Here is a 23,837-nt window from a genome sequence, read left to right on the forward strand (position 1 = left end):
GAGGGAGTGCCGGCAGAATTTTGTCTCAATCCAGCCCCGTAAAACGGAGGGGAGAGGAATGCAGCAGCTCACTGTAACACAAACTCGTCTTAACTCTTGAAGAATCCAAGTGAAAAAACTTGAACACGAAGTCTTTCTGAAGTAACTGAAGACTAAACTTGAACCTGAAATGCAACCAGAATAAAAACAATACAGATATCTGGGAGGGGCTATGGATTGATCAGCTATGATTAATGGAAAGAAAATTATCAGGTATGATTATACATAATTTTACCTTCCATATCATCAAGCTGATCAATCCATAGACTGGTGGGATGTACCGAAGCAGTACTCACCCAGGGCGGGACATAGAAATCCCTGACCGCAACACTGAAGCTCCAAACCGGGCCTCCGCCCGAGCAGCCACAGTCAAGCGGTAATGCTTGGAGAATGTATGGGCCGAAGCCCAAGTTGCCGCCTTGCATATCTCTTCCAAGGAAACGGAACCGGCCTCTGCCATCGAGGCCGCCTGAGCTCTTGTGGAGTGAGCCTTCAGCTGGACAGGCGGCACCTTCCCCGCGGCCACATAAGCCGCTGCAATGGCTTCCTTGACCCATCTTGCCACTGTAGGCTTAGCAGCCTGCAGACCCTTACGAGGACCTGTAAACAGGACAAACAGATGATCCGATTTCCGGAAATCATTGGTCACTTCCAAGTATCTGATGATGACTCGTCTCACATCCAGATATTTAAGAGCAGAGTACTCCTCTGGGTAGTCCTCCCTACGAAAGGAAGGGAGACAGAGCTGCTGATTCACATGGAAGCGAGAAACAATCTTGGGCAGGAAGGAAGGCACTGTGCGAATAGCCACTCCTGCCTCAGTGAACTGCAGAAAAGGCTCTCGACATGATAGTGCCTGGAGCTCGGAAACTCTTCTGGCTGAAGTGATAGCCACCAAAAAGACTGCTTTCAACGTCAGGTCTTTCAGAGATGCCCTCGACAAGGGTTCAAACGGCGGCTTCTGCAAAGCTCTCAGCACTAAGTTGAGATTCCACGCAGGCACCACTGAGTGCAGAGGAGGGCGCAGGTGATTGACTCCCTTAAGAAAGCGCACCACATCTGGCTGCGAAGCCAGGGAAGCACCCTTCAGGCGACCCCTGAAGCAAGCCAGAGCCGCTACCTGGACTTTAAGGGAACTGAGCGACAGGCCTTTCTCCAGACCTTCTTGCAGGAACGCCAACACTGAAGAAATTGGAGCAGTGAAGGGAGAAAGTGAACCTGCTTCACACCACGCTGCAAAGGTACGCCAAACCCTGGCGTAAGCAGTAGAAGTAGAGCGCTTCCTCGCTCTCAGCATAGTGGCGATGACCTTGTCTGAGAAGCCCTTCTTCCTCAGACGCTGCCGCTCAATAGCCAGGCCGTAAGACCAAAGGGGGAGGGATCCTCCATCACCACGGGACCCTGATGTAACAGGCCCTGCTCCACTGGCAGTCGCAGAGGATCGTCGACTGAGAGCCTGATCAAGTCCGCATACCAGGGACGTCTGGGCCAATCCGGACCCACCAGGATTACCCTGCCGGGATGCTTTGCCACCCGGTCTAGCACCCTGCCCAACATGGGCCAGGGCGGGAACACATAGAGGAGCTCTTGTGTCGGCCACTGTTGGAGAAGAGCATCTACTCCCAGAGATCGAGGGTCCCGTCCTCTGCTGAAAAAGCGCGGCACTTGGCAATTGGCCGATGACGCCATCAGATCTAGGCTCGGCCGGCCCCAGCGCTTCGTGATGTCCAAGAACGCCTGAGCCGATAGTTGCCACTCTCCGGGCTCCAAGGTATGGCGACTGAGAAAGTCCGCCTTGACATTCATGACTCCAGCAATGTGGGCCGCTGAAAGCTGTTCCAGGTTCGCTTCCGCCCACTGGCATAGATTCATGGCCTCCTTGGCTAGAGGGGCGCTCTTGGTACCTCCCTGGCGGTTGACATAGGCCACAGCCGTGGCATTGTCCGACAGGACCCGTACCGGCTTCAACACCAGTACCGGGATGAACTCCAAAAGCGCCAACCGAATGGCTCTGAGTTCCAGGAGGTTGATAGACCACTTTGCTTCTGCCGGAGACCAAAGTCCCTGCGCTGTCCTTCCCAAGCAGTGGGCTCCCCAGCCCAACAACGAGGCGTCCGTCGTGACGACAATCCACTCTGGGGTCACCAGAGGCATTCCCGCAGACAACTTGTCTGTCTGCATCCACCAGCTCAGCGCCTTGCGCACTGCTGGATCCAAGGGAAGGCGCACAGCATAATCCTCCGACATCGGAGTCCAGCGCTGCAGCAGGGAGAGTTGAAGTGGTCTCATATGAGCCCTGGCCCAGGGCACTACTTCCATCGTGGCCGTCATAGAGCCCAACAGCTGCACATAGTCCCAAGCTCGAAGAGGAGAGGCTACTAGGAACTGGTTCACTTGAGCCTGAAGTTTGACAATCCGATTGTCTGGCAGGAACACTCTGCCCACTTGGGTGTCGAATCGAACTCCCAGATACTCCAGGGACTGAGTCGGGCGCAGCTGGCTCTTCTCCCAGTTGATGATCCATCCCAGGGAGCTCAAAAGAGCAACTACCCGGTCCACAGCTTTGCCGCACTCTGCATAAGAGGGGGCTCGGATCAACCAGTCGTCCAGATAAGGATGGACTTGTACTCCTTCCTTCCGCAGGAAGGCCGCTATGACCACCATTACTTTGGAAAAGGTCCGCGGAGCAGTAGCCAACCCGAACGGGAGGGCTCTGAACTGGAAGTGTCGTCCCAGGACTGCAAAACGCAGAAAGCGTTGATGGGGAGGCCAGATGGGAATGTGCAAATATGCTTCCTTGATGTCCAAGGATGCCAGGTACTCCCCTGCCTTCACTGCCGCTATAACAGAGCGGAGAGTCTCCATGCGAAAGAGCCTCACTTTCAAGGCCCGATTGACCCCTTTGAGGTCGAGGATAGGCCGGACAGAACCTCCTTTCTTTGGTACCACAAAGTAAATGGAGTAACGCCCCTTGCCAAGCTGACTTTCTGGCACCGGAACGACCGCACCCAGGCGGATCAGATTGTCCAAAGTCTGCTGCACTGCCACAGCTTTGACCGGAGACTTGCAGGGAGAGAGTACAAACCCGTCTCTTAAGGGTCGGCAGAACTCTAGCTTGTAGCCGTCTCTGATGACTTCCAGCACCCAAGCGTCTGAAGTTATTGTGGTCCACTCGCCCAGAAACGAGGACAGCCGTCCTCCAATCTGCACTGGGGCGTGGACCAACACCCCGTCATTGGGTACGAGCCCCTGGGGGAGGACCGGAGGGAGCACCTCCGGGACGGCGGTCTCTGCGAAAGGAACGCTGCTTGGGGGAGAAATTTCTCTTGAAGTAAGAGGGGGCAGAGGAACCCGACTTGCCCGGGCGGTACCGACGGGCTTCCTGAAACCGTCCTCTGGAGGAACCGGGACGAGCACTAGCCCGAACCCTGACCTCTGGTAACTTCTTGCCCTTAGACGTGCCGAGATCGGTCACGATTTTGTCCAGCTCGACCCCAAAGAGCAGCTTGCCTTTAAAAGGCAATCTAGCCAGGCGGGATTTAGAGGCGTGGTCAGCAGACCAATGTTTCAGCCAAAGCCACCGCCGCGCAGAGACTGTCTGAGCCATGCCTTTAGCTGAGGCTCTCAAGACATCATACAGCAAGTCTGCCAAATAGGCTAGGCCCGATTCCAGGGCCGGCCAATCAGCCCTCAAGGAATGATCCGAGGGGGAAGCCCGCTGCACCATGGTCAGGCACGCCCTGGCCACATAGGAGCCGCAAACTGAGGCCTGCAAACTTAAAGCAGCCGCCTCAAAGGACGACCTTAAGGCCGCCTCCAATCTTCTGTCTTGGGCGTCCTTTAGGGCCGTGCCACCTTCCACCGGCAAAGCCGTTTTCTTAGTCACCGCAGTGATTAAAGAATCCACAGTAGGCCACAGATAGGCCTCACGTTCACTCACAGCCAAAGGATAGAGGCGGGACATAGCCCTAGCCACTTTAAGGCTCGCTTCTGGGACATCCCATTGAGCCGAAATTAAGGTGTGCATGGCATCATGCACGTGGAAGGTTCTAGGCGGGCGCTTAGTCCCCAGCATAATGGCAGAGCCAACAGGGGCTGAGGGAGAGACGTCCTCCGAAGAGGAAATCTTCAAAGTGTCCATGGCCTGTAACAACAGGTTGGGCAAATCCTCTGGGCGAAAAAGCCGCGCCGCAGAGGGGTCATCCGCTCCATCCGAGCGGGGATCCGTCTCCTCCAAGGAATCCGCAAAGGACCGTTGGGAGACCTCAGACACGCTGCCCTCATCTACATCGGAGTAGCCAAATTCCTCCAAGGCCTGGGAATCAACCCGAGGGCGTTTACCTCTGGGAACCTCAACCTCTTTACCAGACGAGGGAGCAGGGGCAGCGTTGTGCATGAGGAAGGCCTGATGCAGCAGCAAAACAAACTCGGGGGAGAAACCCCCCATACTGTGCACTTCCGCCGCCTGGGCAACAGCCCTAGGCGCACTCTCAACCGGCGCTCGCAATAGCGGGGGAGAGACATGCTGCGCATCCAAGATGGCGTCCGGCGCGAAACTCCGCGAAGGAGCCGCGCGGGAAGAACGGCTCTTGATATTAGCCGCTTCTGAGCCGTCGCCCAAATTAAGGGCGTTCATGGCATTAATGTCTCCAACCTCAAGGGCGGCCCAAGAAGGAGCCGTCCGAGCCGCGTGGCCGGCCAAGATGGCGGAGGCGAGGAGCGGGGGATGGGCGTTTATGGCGGGAAAAACCGCCACGCCGGAGGAAGGACCGGGACATTCATCGGTCACGAAACTGTCACCCAACCAGGGCGAATCAGGCTTCAAAACCCCCGCATCCCCTCTAGAAGCGCTCGAGCGACCCGGGGAGCGACCCTTTGCGCCCTCGCCCTCCGACGCCATAGCCACGAGGAGAAGAATCGGGGAACCCCCTGCCCGCAATAAAAAGGTAAAAATTACCTGCTGTCCGCTCCGAGTTGTAACGACCTGGTGTCCCAGTGAGTAGCTGCAATAGACGCTTAAATAAACGTCGAAATAAACGCCTTTAAAGACGTTCAAAATTTTTTTTTTTTTTTTTTAAACGGAGCCAGCGGGAGGGGGGAGAAAAGGAGGGACCTGGCACCACCAGGTTTGCACTTGCTCAAAAGAGCCCTCAACCCCAGGCCTCAACAAAACCTAAGGATTAGGCTTGGAGGCCTAGCCAGAGCTGCTGCTGTGTGTGACCACCACCTGCTGAGATAGAGAACATACTGAGGAGTTTCCGGCAGCACATGACCACATATAGGGAGGCAAAAGTTTGCTCTCTATCTCCACCTGCTGGTAGATGGACACAACCCACCAGTCTATGGATTGATCAGCTTGATGATATGGAAAATACAAATACAACATCAGACAAACCAAAAGAACATACTACAAAACTATAGGACCAAATTACAAGGATATGCACAAACTCTTTTCACTTGTCAACAATCTCCTAAACACCACACAGGTCACCTCGAATAGCACAGATACCCCACTGGCAACCAACCTAGCGAATTATTTCAAGGAAAAAATCATAAAGCTCCGACGCATGATACCAAGCAACACAATTGAGTACACAAGCATCCTTGAATGCTTAGACCCAAAACCTGGGGAATATCCAGCCGATCGATTTTGGACCAAGTTTGACTTGATTTCAGTTGATGAACTTTCACACTGGCTCAGGAAATATGCCAAATCTCAATGCAAACTTGACATTTGCCCCACTAGCCTAATAAAAGCTGCCCCCAAACAATTCAAAAAAGACCTCACGAACCAAGTAAATTACAGACTCCTAAATGGTCTCTTCCCCACGGATAAAGGAAACATCCTTCTCACTCCGCTGCCAAAAGATGCTAAGAAAAGCACTATGGACCTAACAAACTATCGACCAGTTGCTTCTATCCCGCTCATAACAAAATTGATGGAAGGCATAGTGACGAAATAACTCACGGAATACCTAACCAAACACTCAATTCTACATGAGTCTCAATCAGGATTCCGATCAAATCATAGCACCGAAACTGTACTAGTTTCTGCGATGAATTCATTCAAGAAAACAATTGCAACCGGCAAGAACATACTCGTATTACAATTCGATATGTCGAGTGCTTTCGACATGGTGGATCATGGAATATTACTACATCTATTAGAATACTTCGGTATTGGAGGCCCAGTTCTCAAATGATTCGAAGGATTCCTCACCACCAGATCCTACCAAGTAACAACGAATACTGACAGATCACCACCTTGGATACCGGAATGTGGAGCTCCTCAAGGATCCCCCCTTTCACCAACCATTTTCAACCACTAGCCAGACTTCTAGCTAATCAAAACCTTAACCCCTATATATATGCTGACGATGTTACGATCTACATCCCGTTCAACAGTGACTTAAACGAAATAACCAGCGAGATCAACCAGAGCCTCCAAATCATGCACTCTTGGGTGGACTCTTTCCAGTTAAAACTTAACGCAGAAAAAACTCAATGTCTAGTCCTCACTTCCCAATATAACACAAACAACTACCCCACTATAACCACACCATACTGCACACTTCCTATTTCAGAAAATCTCAAAATTCTTGGAGTCACCATTGATCGAAACCTCACACTCCATACCCACATGAAGAATACAACGAAAAAAATGTTCTACTCGATGTGGAAACTCAAAAGAATTAAACCTTTTTTCCCAAGAAACATCTTCCGCACCCTAGTACAGTCATTAGTGATAAGTCACCTGGACTACTGTAACGCTCTGTACGCAGGCTGTAAAGAACAGACCATTAAAAAACTCCAGACAGCCCAGAACACCGCAGCCAGACTCATTTTTGGAAAAACTAAATACGAAAATGCAAAGCCCCTTAGAGAGAAACTGCACTGGCTCCCGCTGAAAGAACGAACTGAGTTCAAGATCTGCACAACTGTTCACAAAATCATCCACGCAGATGCCCCACTCTATATGTTAAATCTAGTGGACCTACCGCCCAGAAACGCCAAAAGATCGGCCCGCAAATTCCTCAACCTGAACTTCCCCAGTTGTAAAGGAATTAAATACAAACAGTCATATGCCACTACTTTTGCGTACAGAAGCACACAAATATGGAACGCATTACCCATGGCCCATCTAACCAACTTTCGCAAATCTTTGAAGACACATCTCTTCAACAAAGCTTACAAAAACAATCCTCAATGAAACAAATTATTCCTTAAACCACTCATGTGCATTAAAAAAAAACAACCCTCTCACACTATCTTACCTTCCACCTTTCCATCTAAAACCCCATTTATCTTCAGCCTATTATCAATTGTACTTAAGATCATTCAGCCTATCATTGATTGTACTTAAGATCCATTTACCTTCAGCCTATTATCGATTGTACTTAAGATCCTTCAGCCTATCAGCGATTGTACTTAAGATCCTGTAATGACTACATCATAACAACATTGTAAGCCACATTGAGCCTGCAAAAAGGTGGGATAATGTGGGGTACAAATGCAATAAATAAATAAATGAGGGTTCTCTTCTGTGCAATATTATGCCTGTAATTCCTTTTAAAGTAGAAGCACGGTTTCTAGAGACATTTAGGGCCCTGTTTACTAAGCCGCACTAGAGGCATGTTAGTGCTTTTAGCACACGCTAAAAGCACTAACTGTGTAGATGCTCACAATATTCCTATGGTTGCCTACACGGCGTACCCTAATTTTGTATACCCACTAAAAACGCTAGCACACCTTAGTAAACAGAGCCCTTAATGTGTGTGATTACATAGGTAAGCTCTTGTTTTTTGTTTTTTTACATATATATATAATGCATTTGTAAATGTTTACAAATTAGGTTGAGGAATTTTGAAAGTTAAATAACAATTTTTATTTACCACTTACCTTGATGGGAAATTTTATTTACAATATAATCCCCACCCCCTGGTTAAAAAGAAAACACATACAAAATTACTTTTCCCATACTGTCTTAAATTTCTTGGCAGTACAGGGGTTACATGTTATTTTTGGTTCACAGCTAATTCCAAATTAAGACCTCAGCCTGTACTTCCAGCTTTACCCTCTTTTCACTGTGTAAGGCAGCTCCAGTGATCATACAAACTGTCATATAATGATGTACAGCAGGTTAGGAAGGAGAAGCTGCAGTTCTCCCTTTCCCTAAATACCCTTCTGCACTAAGAACTCTCTCTACTATGCTCGTTTTGGGGCCAAACAAACGGATCTCCAATCCTGCCCCAAGTCCTCTAGTGATGTGGGGCAAAATATTGGCGGAGCTATGGAATCTGTGGTCCACACCCCTATCCCGCTGCCTTTAGAACAGTGGTCGCAATGCATTTCAACGACGAAGTCACTGCACCAGCCACCCTTAACCTGCTACAAAATTAAACCACTCACTGCATCAAGGCACTGCTGAAACTCTCAAGAGCCAGAGAGAAGGTAGTCCAGTACTCTTAACCTGCAGTAAAATAAAAGAGCCGAGGCAGTGGCCAACCCCTTCCAAACAGCGTCCATATCTGGCCAGCACCTGCAATCCACAACGACAGCGTTGTTTTCTGCCCTTTAAAAACAGCAGAAAGAAAGCTAGTGGAAAGTCACCAACGTCCCCCAGTCCAGCTCAATGTCCAGGCAAACATCCTTCAAAACACACACCACACCTAAAAAAAATAATAATTTAAAAATCCTCCACCGCACACACACAGACATCCACATCTCCAGCGTCACAGATGATTCGTTCCACACTGCAATCCACATCAATAAATACATTATTATACACTCACTGGTCGTATCGTAAATGGCTAGAACCTCCCTCCCGTAGCACAGAGCGAGCCCTCTTCCTTACCTATGATGGGTCTGGAGTTCAAGCCCTGACTGCTATCGCCCCTATAAAGCAGGGAGCTGGCGGCGACGCTCAGTAACCCCACAACAACCACGATCCGCAGACCCATGAAGCCCGAATCCCCGCTCTGCCGCATCTGTTCAGCAAGGCAGACGCTGCTCGCTCACATTCACACACAAAAAACAAAACAAACCAAGCAGCCCCACCGGCGGTGCCGTTTCCTGTACTGAGCTGAGAATCCTCCTGACCAATAAGCTGCAAGAGGAGGAGGGAGGAAGAAGTGTACAGGAAAAATACTTCCTGCTCATCAGGTCACACAGAGACTGAAATTAAGCTATGACTAAATGCACAAACTCTCCAGGTGTCACCTCACCAGGCAGTGGTTTTAATTTGCTCCCCGAGATAAGAGAAGAGGCTGAGCTGCTAAGTTACCCTGTTCAAGAGAGACGTTTTGGCCAGTCCTGGTTTTAAACTTAAATCCCAAATGTAAGGAGTCCCCATACACGAGAGAACAAAACTAAGGGACTGTCACGGGGCCAAGACCTACCTCGGGAAAGGTGCTGTGGAATGGGAGGCCGCCTCGTAAAAAACAAGGACCTCTTGTGTATGTAAATAATATATATGTACAGAGAAAGGATGTTACACTCTAATTTAGATGGTTACAGTAAAATATGGTTTCTTTAATGAAGATCACCAACTCTCACAGCCAGTATCTTATTATTTTAAGATAAAGGATTGAAGACAAAAAATACCAGAAGTTCTTAGTGAAAAGTCCATTAACTATAAAACATTTCCAAAGTTCTTAATCAGCAAAAAATTCTTAAAAATTCAAGATTGGTTTAACGTCTTGAATAAATTCAGCTGAATTTTTACAGTAAGTAAATTTTTTTTCTTCTACAGATAATTTCATTTATGAATTCACATAAGACAGTTTAACACAATCTCTCCAACCTTTTTTTTTTTTTTTTGGGAGGAGGGAGGGAACTGTTAACCAGGGAAATTTCCTTTAAAGTATGGATAACTTAAATCGATGTTTGTGTATTTGGAGCTACCTCTTCAGGGGAATAACAACTGTAAAGAAATAGGTATTTTATGTTATCTTCTGTTATTTCAGGTGAACAATAAACCTTCCCTGAACATGGAACACTTTTTTTCCCCTCTGGTAAGTGTGAATAGAGAAACCCCTTTCTCAGGTAAGTAATTCTTTTTTTTTTTTTTTTACTCAGTTTCTTTCCCCATCAAATGGAAACTTTTAAAGTGTTCCTTTACTCATTCCATCTGTGTAGAATATGTGGAGGGCACTTATTGAAAAGACTTAGGGCTCTGTTTACTAAGGTGCGATAGCGTTTTTAGCGCGTGCACAAAATTAGCACATGCTGTGTAGGCGCCCATAGGAATATTGTGGGCACCTACATAGCGCGTGCTAAAAGCACCGACGCGCCTCTAGCAATGTTATAGGTGCGTTAACATTTTTAATGCGCATTAACCATGTAAGCGCCTACACTAACGCACCTTAGTAAAAAGGGCCCTTATTTACTTCCGCTTCTTTTTCTTCTTCTTTAGGTTCTTCTGCTCCTGATGTAGAGGTCTTCAATACCTATAACTACCTTTAAATAAAATAAAGGAGAAGAACTGCCTGCCTATCTCTGAGTGTATGTACTATTCTTGTGTTCCTGATAGGAGACACAGGATACCTACACTGTGGAAAAATCTATCTGCTTAAAAATTAAGATTAACTTTATTAGTTCCTCTTTATATGTCCTTTTCTAAGCTTTAGTTTAATTTCCCTTATCTTCTCTAAGGGGTCCTTTTACCAAGCTGTGCTAAAAGTGGCCAGTGCTGGTTTCAGCATTTGGGTTTTCTGCACACTGTGGCCACACATAGATAGCATAGTGGCAAAATGGCCACCTCTCCATATTTTTTGTAATGACCAGTACCGCATGGCCAGTACCATGGGAGCCCCTTCCACCACCTATTTTGGAGGTGGTAAGGGCTCCCACCCTCTTCCTCACTAATTAGGTAGTGTGCAGTAACATGCCCCCATTACCCGATTAGCATAGGCATGCCTACACTCTGCCCATGGGCACACCTCCTGCTGGATTAGCACATGTTAAGTAAGAAACTACCGTAGGACACCTCAGTGCATCTCACAGTAGTGACTTTTTAGCGCACAACTAGGCCTGTGTTAGGCCTACCGCGCCTTAGTAAAAAGGCTCTTTAGTGTCTTCTGGTTGGGTTTTCATGTCTTCAGAGTGACTGCACTCCACAAGCAACTCTCATTCAATCAGCCACAAATACTATAACTATATATCTTTATCTATCTATATATTGCCAGAGAGTTTTTAACCTCTGACATAAAAAGCTTGTTAGTTTTATAGTTTTACTTCTCTAGCTGCAGGGCTGGTCTTAGGCAGGGGCGACAGGGACGGTCACACAGGGCCTTGTGCTCCCAGAGGCCCTGCATCCCCAGCACTGGTAGTCTTGCCGCAGCTTTGGAACTCCCCTCAGAGTCAGAACCCCCCTGTTCTGCCCCACCCCAGAGTCAGAACCTCAGCCTTGGCTTTACTTTTCCTTGGAGACAGAGTTGGTGCGTGGCTAGTAACCAACAGTCCTCTTTGTCAGAATCATCCAATTAGCAGCGCCCTTTTAGGCGCCAGACAGGCTCCCTGACAACCAATCACAGCTGCACTTGTAGCTCAGCCAACTGAAAAAACTATGGCTGAGTCCAGAAGTGCAGGCGGCTGTGATTGAATGCTGGAACTGAGTGCTGAGCACGTAGCCCAGGCAGCAGCTGCTCTCTTCGGGCAAGTCAGGCCGCATCCTTCCTCTCTGTGAAGACTGCGATCCAGTTGTAGTCTCAGCCCAGCAGTTCTCAGACACTGCCTTCGGACTTGTGGCTAATCCCAGCAGCACTTAAAGCGGGTTTGGAGCCAGAGAAGACTTACCGCAGGTCCAGTTAATTGTGGAAAGAATAATAATTTTAAAACTAAAATTGAAATTATAATATTTTATATTTATTTTTATTTACAATATAAATAATCTTAACATTTAGCTATCATTTTTATATCGGACTGGACTGTTATCATGCACTTGTTTTATTTATTTTGTAAACTGCCTGGTTGTTATGTAATGGAAGCAGTTTAACACATTTGTAAATAAAATAAAAATAAATCAGTACTGTATAGGGGCAGACAGGGATCTGGGCTCTCAGATAATAAGAGCGTCCTGGGCCCCCCCCCCTCCCCGGGCACCATATCCCTGTTCTCCACCCCTGGTTCCCATATATCTCCCTCCATCCTCTCAGAGCCAACAAATTTCTCTCCCTTCCCCTCAGATGCAACATTTCTCTCTCACGCTTCTCTGTCCATGGATCTGGCTCTCTCCCCTCGCGTTTACCCAAAAGTCCCTTTCTCCGTACAGGGCCCTGGATGTCTGCCATTGACCAGAACCTTCTCTCTGCCAGGGCCCACCCTTGCAGAAGCAAGACACTATGTCAGAAAGGGGCGGGCCCTGGCAGAAAAAAGATTCCAGTCAGTGACAAACAGCCAGGACCCTGTACAGAAAAAGGAATTTTTGAGGTAAAGGGGAGAGGGGGAAGTGCCACACCCCAAGATGGAAGGGAGAAAGATGTCAGACGTGGGGAAAGAGGTACTGGGCCCCCCAACTGCATTGACTGCAGGAATTCAGATAGAGAGACCCAAGTTGGACCAATTCTCATTTAAAAGTTTTGTTTTGGTTGTTTTAACATGCTTTAAGGAAAGGAGGACTCACCAGAGATTTAAAAAAAAAAAAAAAAGTTATTTAAAAATAAATTTCTTGTCATCAGGGGTGGGGCTAGGTGAGGGAAGGTGGGGGGGACCTGCCCCATCAAACTATTCTGTACAGGGCGCGGCAATTGCTAAGACCGGACCTGTCTACCTGATACTGTATTTTGTATAAACACTTCAGGAAACTGCACTGAAGTGTGAAGTTCAAACAGAGAAAACTGAAGAAAATTTATTTTGAAACAATCACTGGAAAACTTTTCACAAATGTTCTGAAATGAGGACAATTAATCCTCAGCATCTTTAAATTCTTCTCCAACCTTTTTTCAAAGAAACTATTCAATCCCTTGAGTCACTATATTATACTCGCCCTTCAGAGTACAAAATCATCTCAAATTTTACAGTTTGACAGATAATTTTATGGAATCACCTCTCTTTTTACCAAATTAAATATATACACAATTTCCAGTTTTATTTCTCACAGTGTCTGTACTATTCCTGTAATAATAACTCTCAGACTTATAAGCTTCAGCCCAAAAATCCTTTTCTTCTCTTTCAATATCACTTCTCTTCAAGTTTCTAATATTTCAGTAACTTTCTGACCCAATACACAAATTATATATCTCCTAAAGACTCAAAGAAAACACCACATTCTTACATCCTTGCTCCTTGTGCTTCCCCAAATCTGCTGTATAAATAAACACAGATCACCATGTGACCTTGCTCAGCCAATCAGATTCCTTCTACTAAACCTTCCACTCTGTACTGTACATCTCCAAACATTTCTAAAACCATACATGTTATCATCTAAACTTCTCGTTTTTGCTTTGCATCTTACAGCCATGCTTCTGACTGATTTATGTAAAAATCTGAATTTTTCAACCCATTGGTACCCAATCTGGGGAACTATTTTTTTTTTTAGTGTTTTACAAATAACAGAAGAGGGTCACAGCACGTTAATCCCCTCTGCACACCTCCATTCTTATATTTTTAACACTGCCTGAGCTCTAGAAATACTTTAATTTTTGAACGGGTGTGCCAGTCTCCTTGGACTTCATTGGGCAATGACGCACAAATTTTCACGCTTTTTCTGGCTATAGTGGGCTTCCTCTGACCCTCTAATCCTCCCAGCATTCTTAGAACAATCATCTGTTTAAAAATTCATATTTTGCACATGTACAAATGCGTAATTGTGCAATTCGCAGCACTACTGTCACAACTAAAGTAACCTTCTTCCAGGCCTCCCCTACCCCCATGTTTGCTGGCAGGGATACCAAGCCTCACCAGCCAAGGATGTCTCCTGCCTGAGTCGCATCTGTGCTGAACAAACAACACTAAATTCAGCAGTCATGCTTCGGCCACCAATGCAGGCTCTCCTGCACATACTCTGACCTAAACTGAGCATGCACGAGAGAGCCGGCATTGGAGGCCGAAGCATGGATTTGAACCTGGGTCCCATTGATTTAAAATCTACTTCTCTAAAGAATAGGCTACTTCTTTGCTCTTTAGGGACATCTGTGTAGCTATTCTTCTAAGAATGCTGCCAGACAGACATCCTGTCCCTGCTATTTTGCCATTCACATGTCAGATGTTCCAGTTTGTAAAATGGCTGTTCCTTAGCGAATGCAGCAGATGAATCCAAGAACTGGTGGATTGTGTCCATCTACCAGCAGGTGGAGATAGAGATTACAAAGCTGAAGGCAGTGATTCCAGACGCCCAGCTCCTATCCTCCACCTTAGTACATCTCTATCTCCAGCAGGTGGTGGATGGCACCTGGGTCCAAGGTTGCCAATTGGGCGGTTATCCCGCCCAATTGGGCGGTTTCCCGCGACCCGCTGCGGGAAATTTTTGCCCGCTGCGGGTCGCAGTTTTTTGGGCTGGATTTTGGTTTTTTTCGGTGGTTTTTGTGTGGTTTTACGGGCCGCTGGGGGCGGGGCTAGTGATGTTTTGGGCGGGGCGATGACGGAGGAGGCGGGGCCGATGACAGAAAAGGCGGGGTCAATGATGGAGGAGGCGGAGGCGACGGCAGGGGCGGAGTCGATGATGGCGGGGGTGGGGGTGTGAACTTTTTGGGTGGGTTTCGGGGCCGAGTACCTGGCAACACTGCCTGGGTCCTGTGGGCCCAGTTGAGTTTAGGGGTGTTTGTCTGGCTGGTGGTGCCAACTTTGGGAGCATACTCAGTCTTCTGGGTCCCTGCTTCACCCTTTCCCCCCTTGCCTCCCGGTCTTTAGAGCTCTAGCCTTCCTCACCAGTTTAAAAAGAAACAGAAGATTTCTGACAGGACCGGGCAGTACAGGGTATCTCTGTCTTAGTGCTGTGCTTTCAGTCTGTGTGCCAGTTAGGCAGCAGGCTGCTGTGTCATGAGACTCTGCTTCTCCTCCAGAGACACCTGCTGTTCGGTGAGTCCCTGCCTTTCTCTTTTCGGCACGGGGGTACCATGCTTTAATGTGGGTGACGCTGGCCTTTGAAAGCTGTTCTCGCTACGGTAGTAGATGCTCTGCAGTGGAACTCTGTGTGGTGGCGTGTTTTGAACGCTGGGGAGGGAAGTGCTGAAGTTCCCCTTCCCCGAGCAGCCTTTTACCGCGCTAAAATGGCGGGAACATGCGCCTTTTTGCTGGTGCAGCCCTCTCTTTTCTCCTGATATCAGGTCTGATCCTTTCCCACCATGTGGCCTTGATGTGGGCAGGGGGGAGGGGTGGCTTCTCCTAAAGGACCTTGTGTTCCGTTAGAGACTTCTGGTACAGGGGATTCCCCTTTATTTTCTCCAGCCTTTGGTTTCCTTTACCAAAATCACTGTTGAGTCAGAAACTGTTTGCATGTAGCTGGGGCAGTGGCACAAATTCTTCTCAAACTGCCCCCACTGTGCAAGGGGATCCAGGGGAAGAACAGAACTACTTTAAGCTGTTTCTATATCTTTTGAGCAGGATGTCCTCTGCTCAGGAGCCCTTAATTTGAACCTTTCTTCTTAAAGAGAGCTTGGCCTCTGTAGCCCTTTTCATGATTGGGGGAGTTTTTATGCCTCTCTTGGGCAGATGGGTTCTAGAGGGCTAAGCTTTCCAAAAGGAATCTGATGGTCCTGCGATTTGCCTTGTTTTTTTTCAGGATGCACGTCAGCCACTGGGGGCTTCTCTGGGGCAGGGGATTTTTGACCTCCCCCCACTCCCCGTACTCCTTCTGCTGCTCTGTATACCTATATGTTGCAGAAGTCTGGTAGGGGAGGGGAACTGACAGTTCCTTTTTAGTTCAGCCTTTAGAGTTTTCTGGCTTGTTCCCTCTCTCAGTCTCCTCTGATGGACCCTGCCCCGAAGAGGGGATGTTTTCTCTCCAGCTCAGCAGTAGGGTCCATTTCTCCCCTGTCTTCCTCTATTCGGAGGGAGTCTTTTCAGGGCAGTCCCTTTCTGCACAAAGGCAGCAAGAATCACCTGAGCTAGAAAGCCATGTTTGCCTAAGTGGGTACATTGATAGCAATAGGCCTCACTGTCTGTGGTGAGTTTAGATTTTCTTAAAGTTCCTGCGTTGGCTAAGACTGTTCCTGGTGTGGGAAACAGTGAACAGCATCAGAGCAGGGCTCCTTGTATGTTGGGCCTCTGAAAGGGCCTATTTAGTATTTTTATTTACAGACTTCTCTGGCCCTTCAGTTTTTCTCTGAGGGCAGTTGCTTGAACAGCTTGAAAGTTTTCCTTCTTCCTTTGTGAAACTCTTTTTATACTGGCAGTATAGGTATTGCCTATGAGCACGCCACCCTGAGTGTGCATCTCTGATCTTGGAAGCTCAGCAGGGTTGGGCCTGGCTGGTTTCTACTTGGATGGAAGACTGCCTGGGAATACCAGGTGCAGTAGGTTTTCTTTCTTTCTGCTCCTTTACAAGTGGGAGTTTCTAGGCTTAGTGCCTTTGGCTCCACAGTTCTGTGAGAAATGTTACATATTGTTATTTTCTGGAGTTAGTGCTTTGGTCTCCCTGGTAACCATGGACCCCCCCCCCCCCCCCCCCCAGTGCTGTCTTGAGGGGCATTTGCTTCAGGTGCAGTAGCTTCAGCAAAATAGTTGTATTTTTCTGGAAGATGGTTGGTTTTCAGCCTGAAGGTCACAGGTTTAAGGCTGGTTTGTGCATCATATTAGAAGCTGTGGCCCTGAGCTCCTTTTTTATGGGACATATTTTACTTCCCTTTCTCATATTGCTTGCCTTGACAAGCAGTTCTTTCCATAGCTGGGACAGTTTACACTAGGCTACAGTGCCAAAGGTTAGCTGTGGTTGTTTCCCCCCAGCAGCTCTGCTCTTCTGGTTTTGCTCTCTGACACAATATTCCTATGGTTGCCTACACGGCGTACCCTAATTTTGTATACCCACTAAAAACGCTAGCACACCTTAGTAAACAGAGCCCTTAATGTGTGTGATTACATAGGTAAGCTCTTGTTTTTTGTTTTTTTACATATATATATAATGCATTTGTAAATGTTTACAAATTAGGTTGAGGAATTTTGAAAGTTAAATAACAATTTTTATTTACCACTTACCTTGATGGGAAATTTTATTTACAATATAATCCCCACCCCCTGGTTAAAAAGAAAACACATACAAAATTACTTTTCCCATACTGTCTTAAATTTCTTGGCAGTACAGGGGTTACATGTTATTTTTGGTTCACAGCTAATTCCAAATTAAGACCTCAGCCTGTACTTCCAGCTTTACCCTCTTTTCACTGTGTAAGGCAGCTCCAGTGATCATACAAACTGTCATATAATGATGTACAGCAGGTTAGGAAGGAGAAGCTGCAGTTCTCCCTTTCCCTAAATACCCTTCTGCACTAAGAACTCTCTCTACTATGCTCGTTTTGGGGCCAAACAAACGGATCTCCAATCCTGCCCCAAGTCCTCTAGTGATGTGGGGCAAAATATTGGCGGAGCTATGGAATCTGTGGTCCACACCCCTATCCCGCTGCCTTTAGAACAGTGGTCGCAATGCATTTCAACGACGAAGTCACTGCACCAGCCACCCTTAACCTGCTACAAAATTAAACCACTCACTGCATCAAGGCACTGCTGAAACTCTCAAGAGCCAGAGAGAAGGTAGTCCAGTACTCTTAACCTGCAGTAAAATAAAAGAGCCGAGGCAGTGGCCAACCCCTTCCAAACAGCGTCCATATCTGGCCAGCACCTGCAATCCACAACGACAGCGTTGTTTTCTGCCCTTTAAAAACAGCAGAAAGAAAGCTAGTGGAAAGTCACCAACGTCCCCCAGTCCAGCTCAATGTCCAGGCAAACATCCTTCAAAACACACACCACACCTAAAAAAAATAATAATTTAAAAATCCTCCACCGCACACACACAGACATCCACATCTCCAGCGTCACAGATGATTCGTTCCACACTGCAATCCACATCAATAAATACATTATTATACACTCACTGGTCGTATCGTAAATGGCTAGAACCTCCCTCCCGTAGCACAGAGCGAGCCCTCTTCCTTACCTATGATGGGTCTGGAGTTCAAGCCCTGACTGCTATCGCCCCTATAAAGCAGGGAGCTGGCGGCGACGCTCAGTAACCCCACAACAACCACGATCCGCAGACCCATGAAGCCCGAATCCCCGCTCTGCCGCATCTGTTCAGCAAGGCAGACGCTGCTCGCTCACATTCACACACAAAAAACAAAACAAACCAAGCAGCCCCACCGGCGGTGCCGTTTCCTGTACTGAGCTGAGAATCCTCCTGACCAATAAGCTGCAAGAGGAGGAGGGAGGAAGAAGTGTACAGGAAAAATACTTCCTGCTCATCAGGTCACACAGAGACTGAAATTAAGCTATGACTAAATGCACAAACTCTCCAGGTGTCACCTCACCAGGCAGTGGTTTTAATTTGCTCCCCGAGATAAGAGAAGAGGCTGAGCTGCTAAGTTACCCTGTTCAAGAGAGACGTTTTGGCCAGTCCTGGTTTTAAACTTAAATCCCAAATGTAAGGAGTCCCCATACACGAGAGAACAAAACTAAGGGACTGTCACGGGGCCAAGACCTACCTCGGGAAAGGTGCTGTGGAATGGGAGGCCGCCTCGTAAAAAACAAGGACCTCTTGTGTATGTAAATAATATATATGTACAGAGAAAGGATGTTACACTCTAATTTAGATGGTTACAGTAAAATATGGTTTCTTTAATGAAGATCACCAACTCTCACAGCCAGTATCTTATTATTTTAAGATAAAGGATTGAAGACAAAAAATACCAGAAGTTCTTAGTGAAAAGTCCATTAACTATAAAACATTTCCAAAGTTCTTAATCAGCAAAAAATTCTTAAAAATTCAAGATTGGTTTAACGTCTTGAATAAATTCAGCTGAATTTTTACAGTAAGTAAATTTTTTTTCTTCTACAGATAATTTCATTTATGAATTCACATAAGACAGTTTAACACAATCTCTCCAACCTTTTTTTTTTTTTTTTGGGAGGAGGGAGGGAACTGTTAACCAGGGAAATTTCCTTTAAAGTATGGATAACTTAAATCGATGTTTGTGTATTTGGAGCTACCTCTTCAGGGGAATAACAACTGTAAAGAAATAGGTATTTTATGTTATCTTCTGTTATTTCAGGTGAACAATAAACCTTCCCTGAACATGGAACACTTTTTTTCCCCTCTGGTAAGTGTGAATAGAGAAACCCCTTTCTCAGGTAAGTAATTCTTTTTTTTTTTTTTTTACTCAGTTTCTTTCCCCATCAAATGGAAACTTTTAAAGTGTTCCTTTACTCATTCCATCTGTGTAGAATATGTGGAGGGCACTTATTGAAAAGACTTAGGGCTCTGTTTACTAAGGTGCGATAGCGTTTTTAGCGCGTGCACAAAATTAGCACATGCTGTGTAGGCGCCCATAGGAATATTGTGGGCACCTACATAGTGCGTGCTAAAAGCACCGACGCGCCTCTAGCAATGTTATAGGTGCGTTAACATTTTAATGCGCATTAACCATGTAAGCGCCTACACTAACGCACCTTAGTAAAAAGGGCCCTTATTTACTTCCGCTTCTTTTTCTTCTTCTTTAGGTTCTTCTGCTCCTGATGTAGAGGTCTTCAATACCTATAACTACCTTTAAATAAAATAAAGGAGAAGAACTGCCTGCCTATCTCTGAGTGTATGTACTATTCTTGTGTTCCTGATAGGAGACACAGGATACCTACACTGTGGAAAAATCTATCTGCTTAAAAATTAAGATTAACTTTATTAGTTCCTCTTTATATGTCCTTTTCTAAGCTTTAGTTTAATTTCCCTTATCTTCTCTAAGGGGTCCTTTTACCAAGCTGTGCTAAAAGTGGCCAGTGCTGGTTTCAGCATTTGGGTTTTCTGCACACTGTGGCCACACATAGATAGCATAGTGGCAAAATGGCCACCTCTCCATATTTTTTGTAATGACCAGTACCGCATGGCCAGTACCATGGGAGCCCCTTCCACCACCTATTTTGGAGGTGGTAAGGGCTCCCACCCTCTTCCTCACTAATTAGGTAGTGTGCAGTAACATGCCCCCATTACCCGATTAGCATAGGCATGCCTACACTCTGCCCATGGGCACACCTCCTGCTGGATTAGCACATGTTAAGTAAGAAACTACCGTAGGACACCTCAGTGCATCTCACAGTAGTGACTTTTAGCGCACAACTAGGCCTGTGTTAGGCCTACCGCGCCTTAGTAAAAAGGCTCTTTAGTGTCTTCTGGTTGGGTTTTCATGTCTTCAGAGTGACTGCACTCCACAAGCAACTCTCATTCAATCAGCCACAAATACTATAACTAATATATCTTTATCTATCTATATATTGCCAGAGAGTTTTTAACCTCTGACATAAAAAGCTTGTTAGTTTTATAGTTTTACTTCTCTAGCTGCAGGGCTGGTCTTAGGCAGGGGCGACAGGGACGGTCACACAGGGCCTTGTGCTCCCAGAGGCCCTGCATCCCCAGCACTGGTAGTCTTGCCGCAGCTTTGGAACTCCCCTCAGAGTCAGAACCCCCCTGTTCTGCCCCACCCCAGAGTCAGAACCTCAGCCTTGGCTTTACTTTTCCTTGGAGACAGAGTTGGTGCGTGGCTAGTAACCAACAGTCCTCTTTGTCAGAATCATCCAATTAGCAGCGCCCTTTTAGGCGCCAGACAGGCTCCCTGACAACCAATCACAGCTGCACTTGTAGCTCAGCCAACTGAAAAAACTATGGCTGAGTCCAGAAGTGCAGGCGGCTGTGATTGAATGCTGGAACTGAGTGCTGAGCACGTAGCCCAGGCAGCAGCTGCTCTCTTCGGGCAAGTCAGGCCGCATCCTTCCTCTCTGTGAAGACTGCGATCCAGTTGTAGTCTCAGCCCAGCAGTTCTCAGACACTGCCTTCGGACTTGTGGCTAATCCCAGCAGCACTTAAAGCGGGTTTGGAGCCAGAGAAGACTTACCGCAGGTCCAGTTAATTGTGGAAAGAATAATAATTTTAAAACTAAAATTGAAATTATAATATTTTATTTTTATTTTATTTACAATATAAATAATCTAACATTTAGCTATCATTTTTATATCGGACTGGACTGTTATCATGCACTTGTTTTATTTATTTTGTAAACTGCCTGGTTGTTATGTAATGGAAGCAGTTTAACACATTTGTAAATAAAATAAAAATAAATCAGTACTGTATAGGGGCAGACAGGGATCTGGGCTCTCAGATAATAAGAGCGTCCTGGGCCCCCCCCCCTCCCCGGGCACCATATCCCTGTTTCTCCACCCCTGGTTCCCATATATCTCCCTCCATCCTCTCAGAGCCAACAAATTTCTCTCCCTTCCCCTCAGATGCAACATTTCTCTCTCACGCTTCTCTGTCCATGGATCTGGCTCTCTCCCCTCGCGTTTACCCAAAAGTCCCTTTCTCCGTACAGGGCCCTGGATGTCTGCCATTGACCAGAACCTTCTCTCTGCCAGGGCCCACCCTTGCAGAAGCAAGACACTATGTCAGAAAGGGGCGGGCCCTGGCAGAAAAAAGATTCCAGTCAGTGACAAACAGCCAGGACCCTGTACAGAAAAAGGAATTTTGAGGTAAAGGGGAGAGGGGGAAGTGCCACACCCCAAGATGGAAGGGAGAAAGATGTCAGACGTGGGGAAAGAGGTACTGGGCCCCCCAACTGCATTGACTGCAGGAATTCAGATAGAGAGACCCAAGTTGGACCAATTCTCATTTAAAAGTTTTGTTTTGGTTGTTTTAACATGCTTTAAGGAAAGGAGGACTCACCAGAGATTTAAAAAAAAAAAAAAAGTTATTTAAAAATAAATTTCTTGTCATCAGGGGTGGGGCTAGGTGAGGGAAGGTGGGGGGGACCTGCCCCATCAAACTATTCTGTACAGGGCGCGGCAATTGCTAAGACCGGACCTGTCTACCTGATACTGTATTTTGTATAAACACTTCAGGAAACTGCACTGAAGTGTGAAGTTCAAACAGAGAAAACTGAAGAAAATTTATTTTGAAACAATCACTGGAAAACTTTCACAAATGTTCTGAAATGAGGACAATTAATCCTCAGCATCTTTAAATTCTTCTCCAACCTTTTTTCAAAGAAACTATTCAATCCCTTGAGTCACTATATTATACTCGCCCTTCAGAGTACAAAATCATCTCAAATTTTACAGTTTGACAGATAATTTTATGGAATCACCTCTCTTTTTACCAAATTAAATATATACACAATTTCCAGTTTTATTTCTCACAGTGTCTGTACTATTCCTGTAATAATAACTCTCAGACTTATAAGCTTCAGCCCAAAAATCCTTTTCTTCTCTTTCAATATCACTTCTCTTCAAGTTTCTAATATTTCAGTAACTTTCTGACCCAATACACAAATTATATATCTCCTAAAGACTCAAAGAAAACACCACATTCTTACATCCTTGCTCCTTGTGCTTCCCCAAATCTGCTGTATAAATAAACACAGATCACCATGTGACCTTGCTCAGCCAATCAGATTCCTTCTACTAAACCTTCCACTCTGTACTGTACATCTCCAAACATTTCTAAAACCATACATGTTATCATCTAAAACTTCTCGTTTTTGCTTTGCATCTTACAGCCATGCTTCTGACTGATTTATGTAAAAATCTGAATTTTTTCAACCCATTGGTACCCAATCTGGGGAACTATTTTTTTTTTTAGTGTTTTACAAATAACAGAAGAGGGTCACAGCACGTTAATCCCCTCTGCACACCTCCATTCTTATATTTTTAACACTGCCTGAGCTCTAGAAATACTTTAATTTTTGAACGGGTGTGCCAGTCTCCTTGGACTTCATTGGGCAATGACGCACAAATTTTCACGCTTTTTCTGGCTATAGTGGGCTTCCTCTGACCCTCTAATCCTCCCAGCATTCTTAGAACAATCATCTGTTTAAAAATTCATATTTTGCACATGTACAAATGCGTAATTGTGCAATTCGCAGCACTACTGTCACAACTAAAGTAACCTTCTTCCAGGCCTCCCCTACCCCCATGTTTGCTGGCAGGGATACCAAGCCTCACCAGCCAAGGATGTCTCCTGCCTGAGTCGCATCTGTGCTGAACAAACAACACTAAATTCAGCAGTCATGCTTCGGCCACCAATGCAGGCTCTCCTGCACATACTCTGACCTAAACTGAGCATGCACGAGAGAGCCGGCACTGGAGGCCGAAGCATGGATTTGAACCTGGGTCCCATTGATTTAAAATCTACTTCTCTAAAGAATAGGCTACTTCTTTGCTCTTTAGGGACATCTGTGTAGCTATTCTTCTAAGAATGCTGCCAGACAGACATCCTGTCCCTGCTATTTGCCATTCACATGTCAGATGTTCCAGTTTGTAAAATGGCTGTTCCTTAGCGAATGCAGCAGATGAATCCAAGAACTGGTGGATTGTGTCCATCTACCAGCAGGTGGAGATAGAGATTACAAAGCTGAAGGCAGTGATTCCAGACGCCCAGCTCCTATCCTCCACCTTAGTACATCTCTATCTCCAGCAGGTGGTGGATGGCACCTGGGTCCAAGGTTGCCAATTGGGCGGTTATCCCGCCCAATTGGGCGGTTTCCCGCGACCCGCTGCGGGAAATTTTTGCCCGCTGCGGGTCGCAGTTTTTTGGGCTGGATTTTGGTTTTTTTCGGTGGTTTTTGTGTGGTTTACGGGCCGCTGGGGGCGGGGCTAGTGATGTTTGGGCGGGG

General features: G+C 46.5%; 1 protein-coding gene across 2 annotated transcripts in view; it reads right to left on the reverse strand.

Moving 5' to 3' along the window:
- Nucleotides 1-9,139, reverse strand: part of GGH (gamma-glutamyl hydrolase) — a 110,599-nt gene extending 101,460 nt beyond the window's left edge. For both annotated transcript variants that reach the window (XR_003943383.1, XM_030214917.1), the window contains exon 1: nucleotides 8,894-9,139. Coding sequence is in view for 1 of the 2 variants with exons in the window: in XM_030214917.1 (XP_030070777.1) it covers nucleotides 8,894-9,026 (133 nt within the window). In the remaining variant the exon portion in view is untranslated. The remainder of the gene's footprint in view (nucleotides 1-8,893) is intronic.
- Nucleotides 9,140-23,837: the final 14,698 nt, after the last annotated feature.

Source organism: Microcaecilia unicolor, chromosome 1, assembly GCF_901765095.1.
Source record: "Microcaecilia unicolor chromosome 1, aMicUni1.1, whole genome shotgun sequence".
NCBI classification, from domain to species: Eukaryota; Metazoa; Chordata; class Amphibia; order Gymnophiona; family Siphonopidae; genus Microcaecilia; species Microcaecilia unicolor.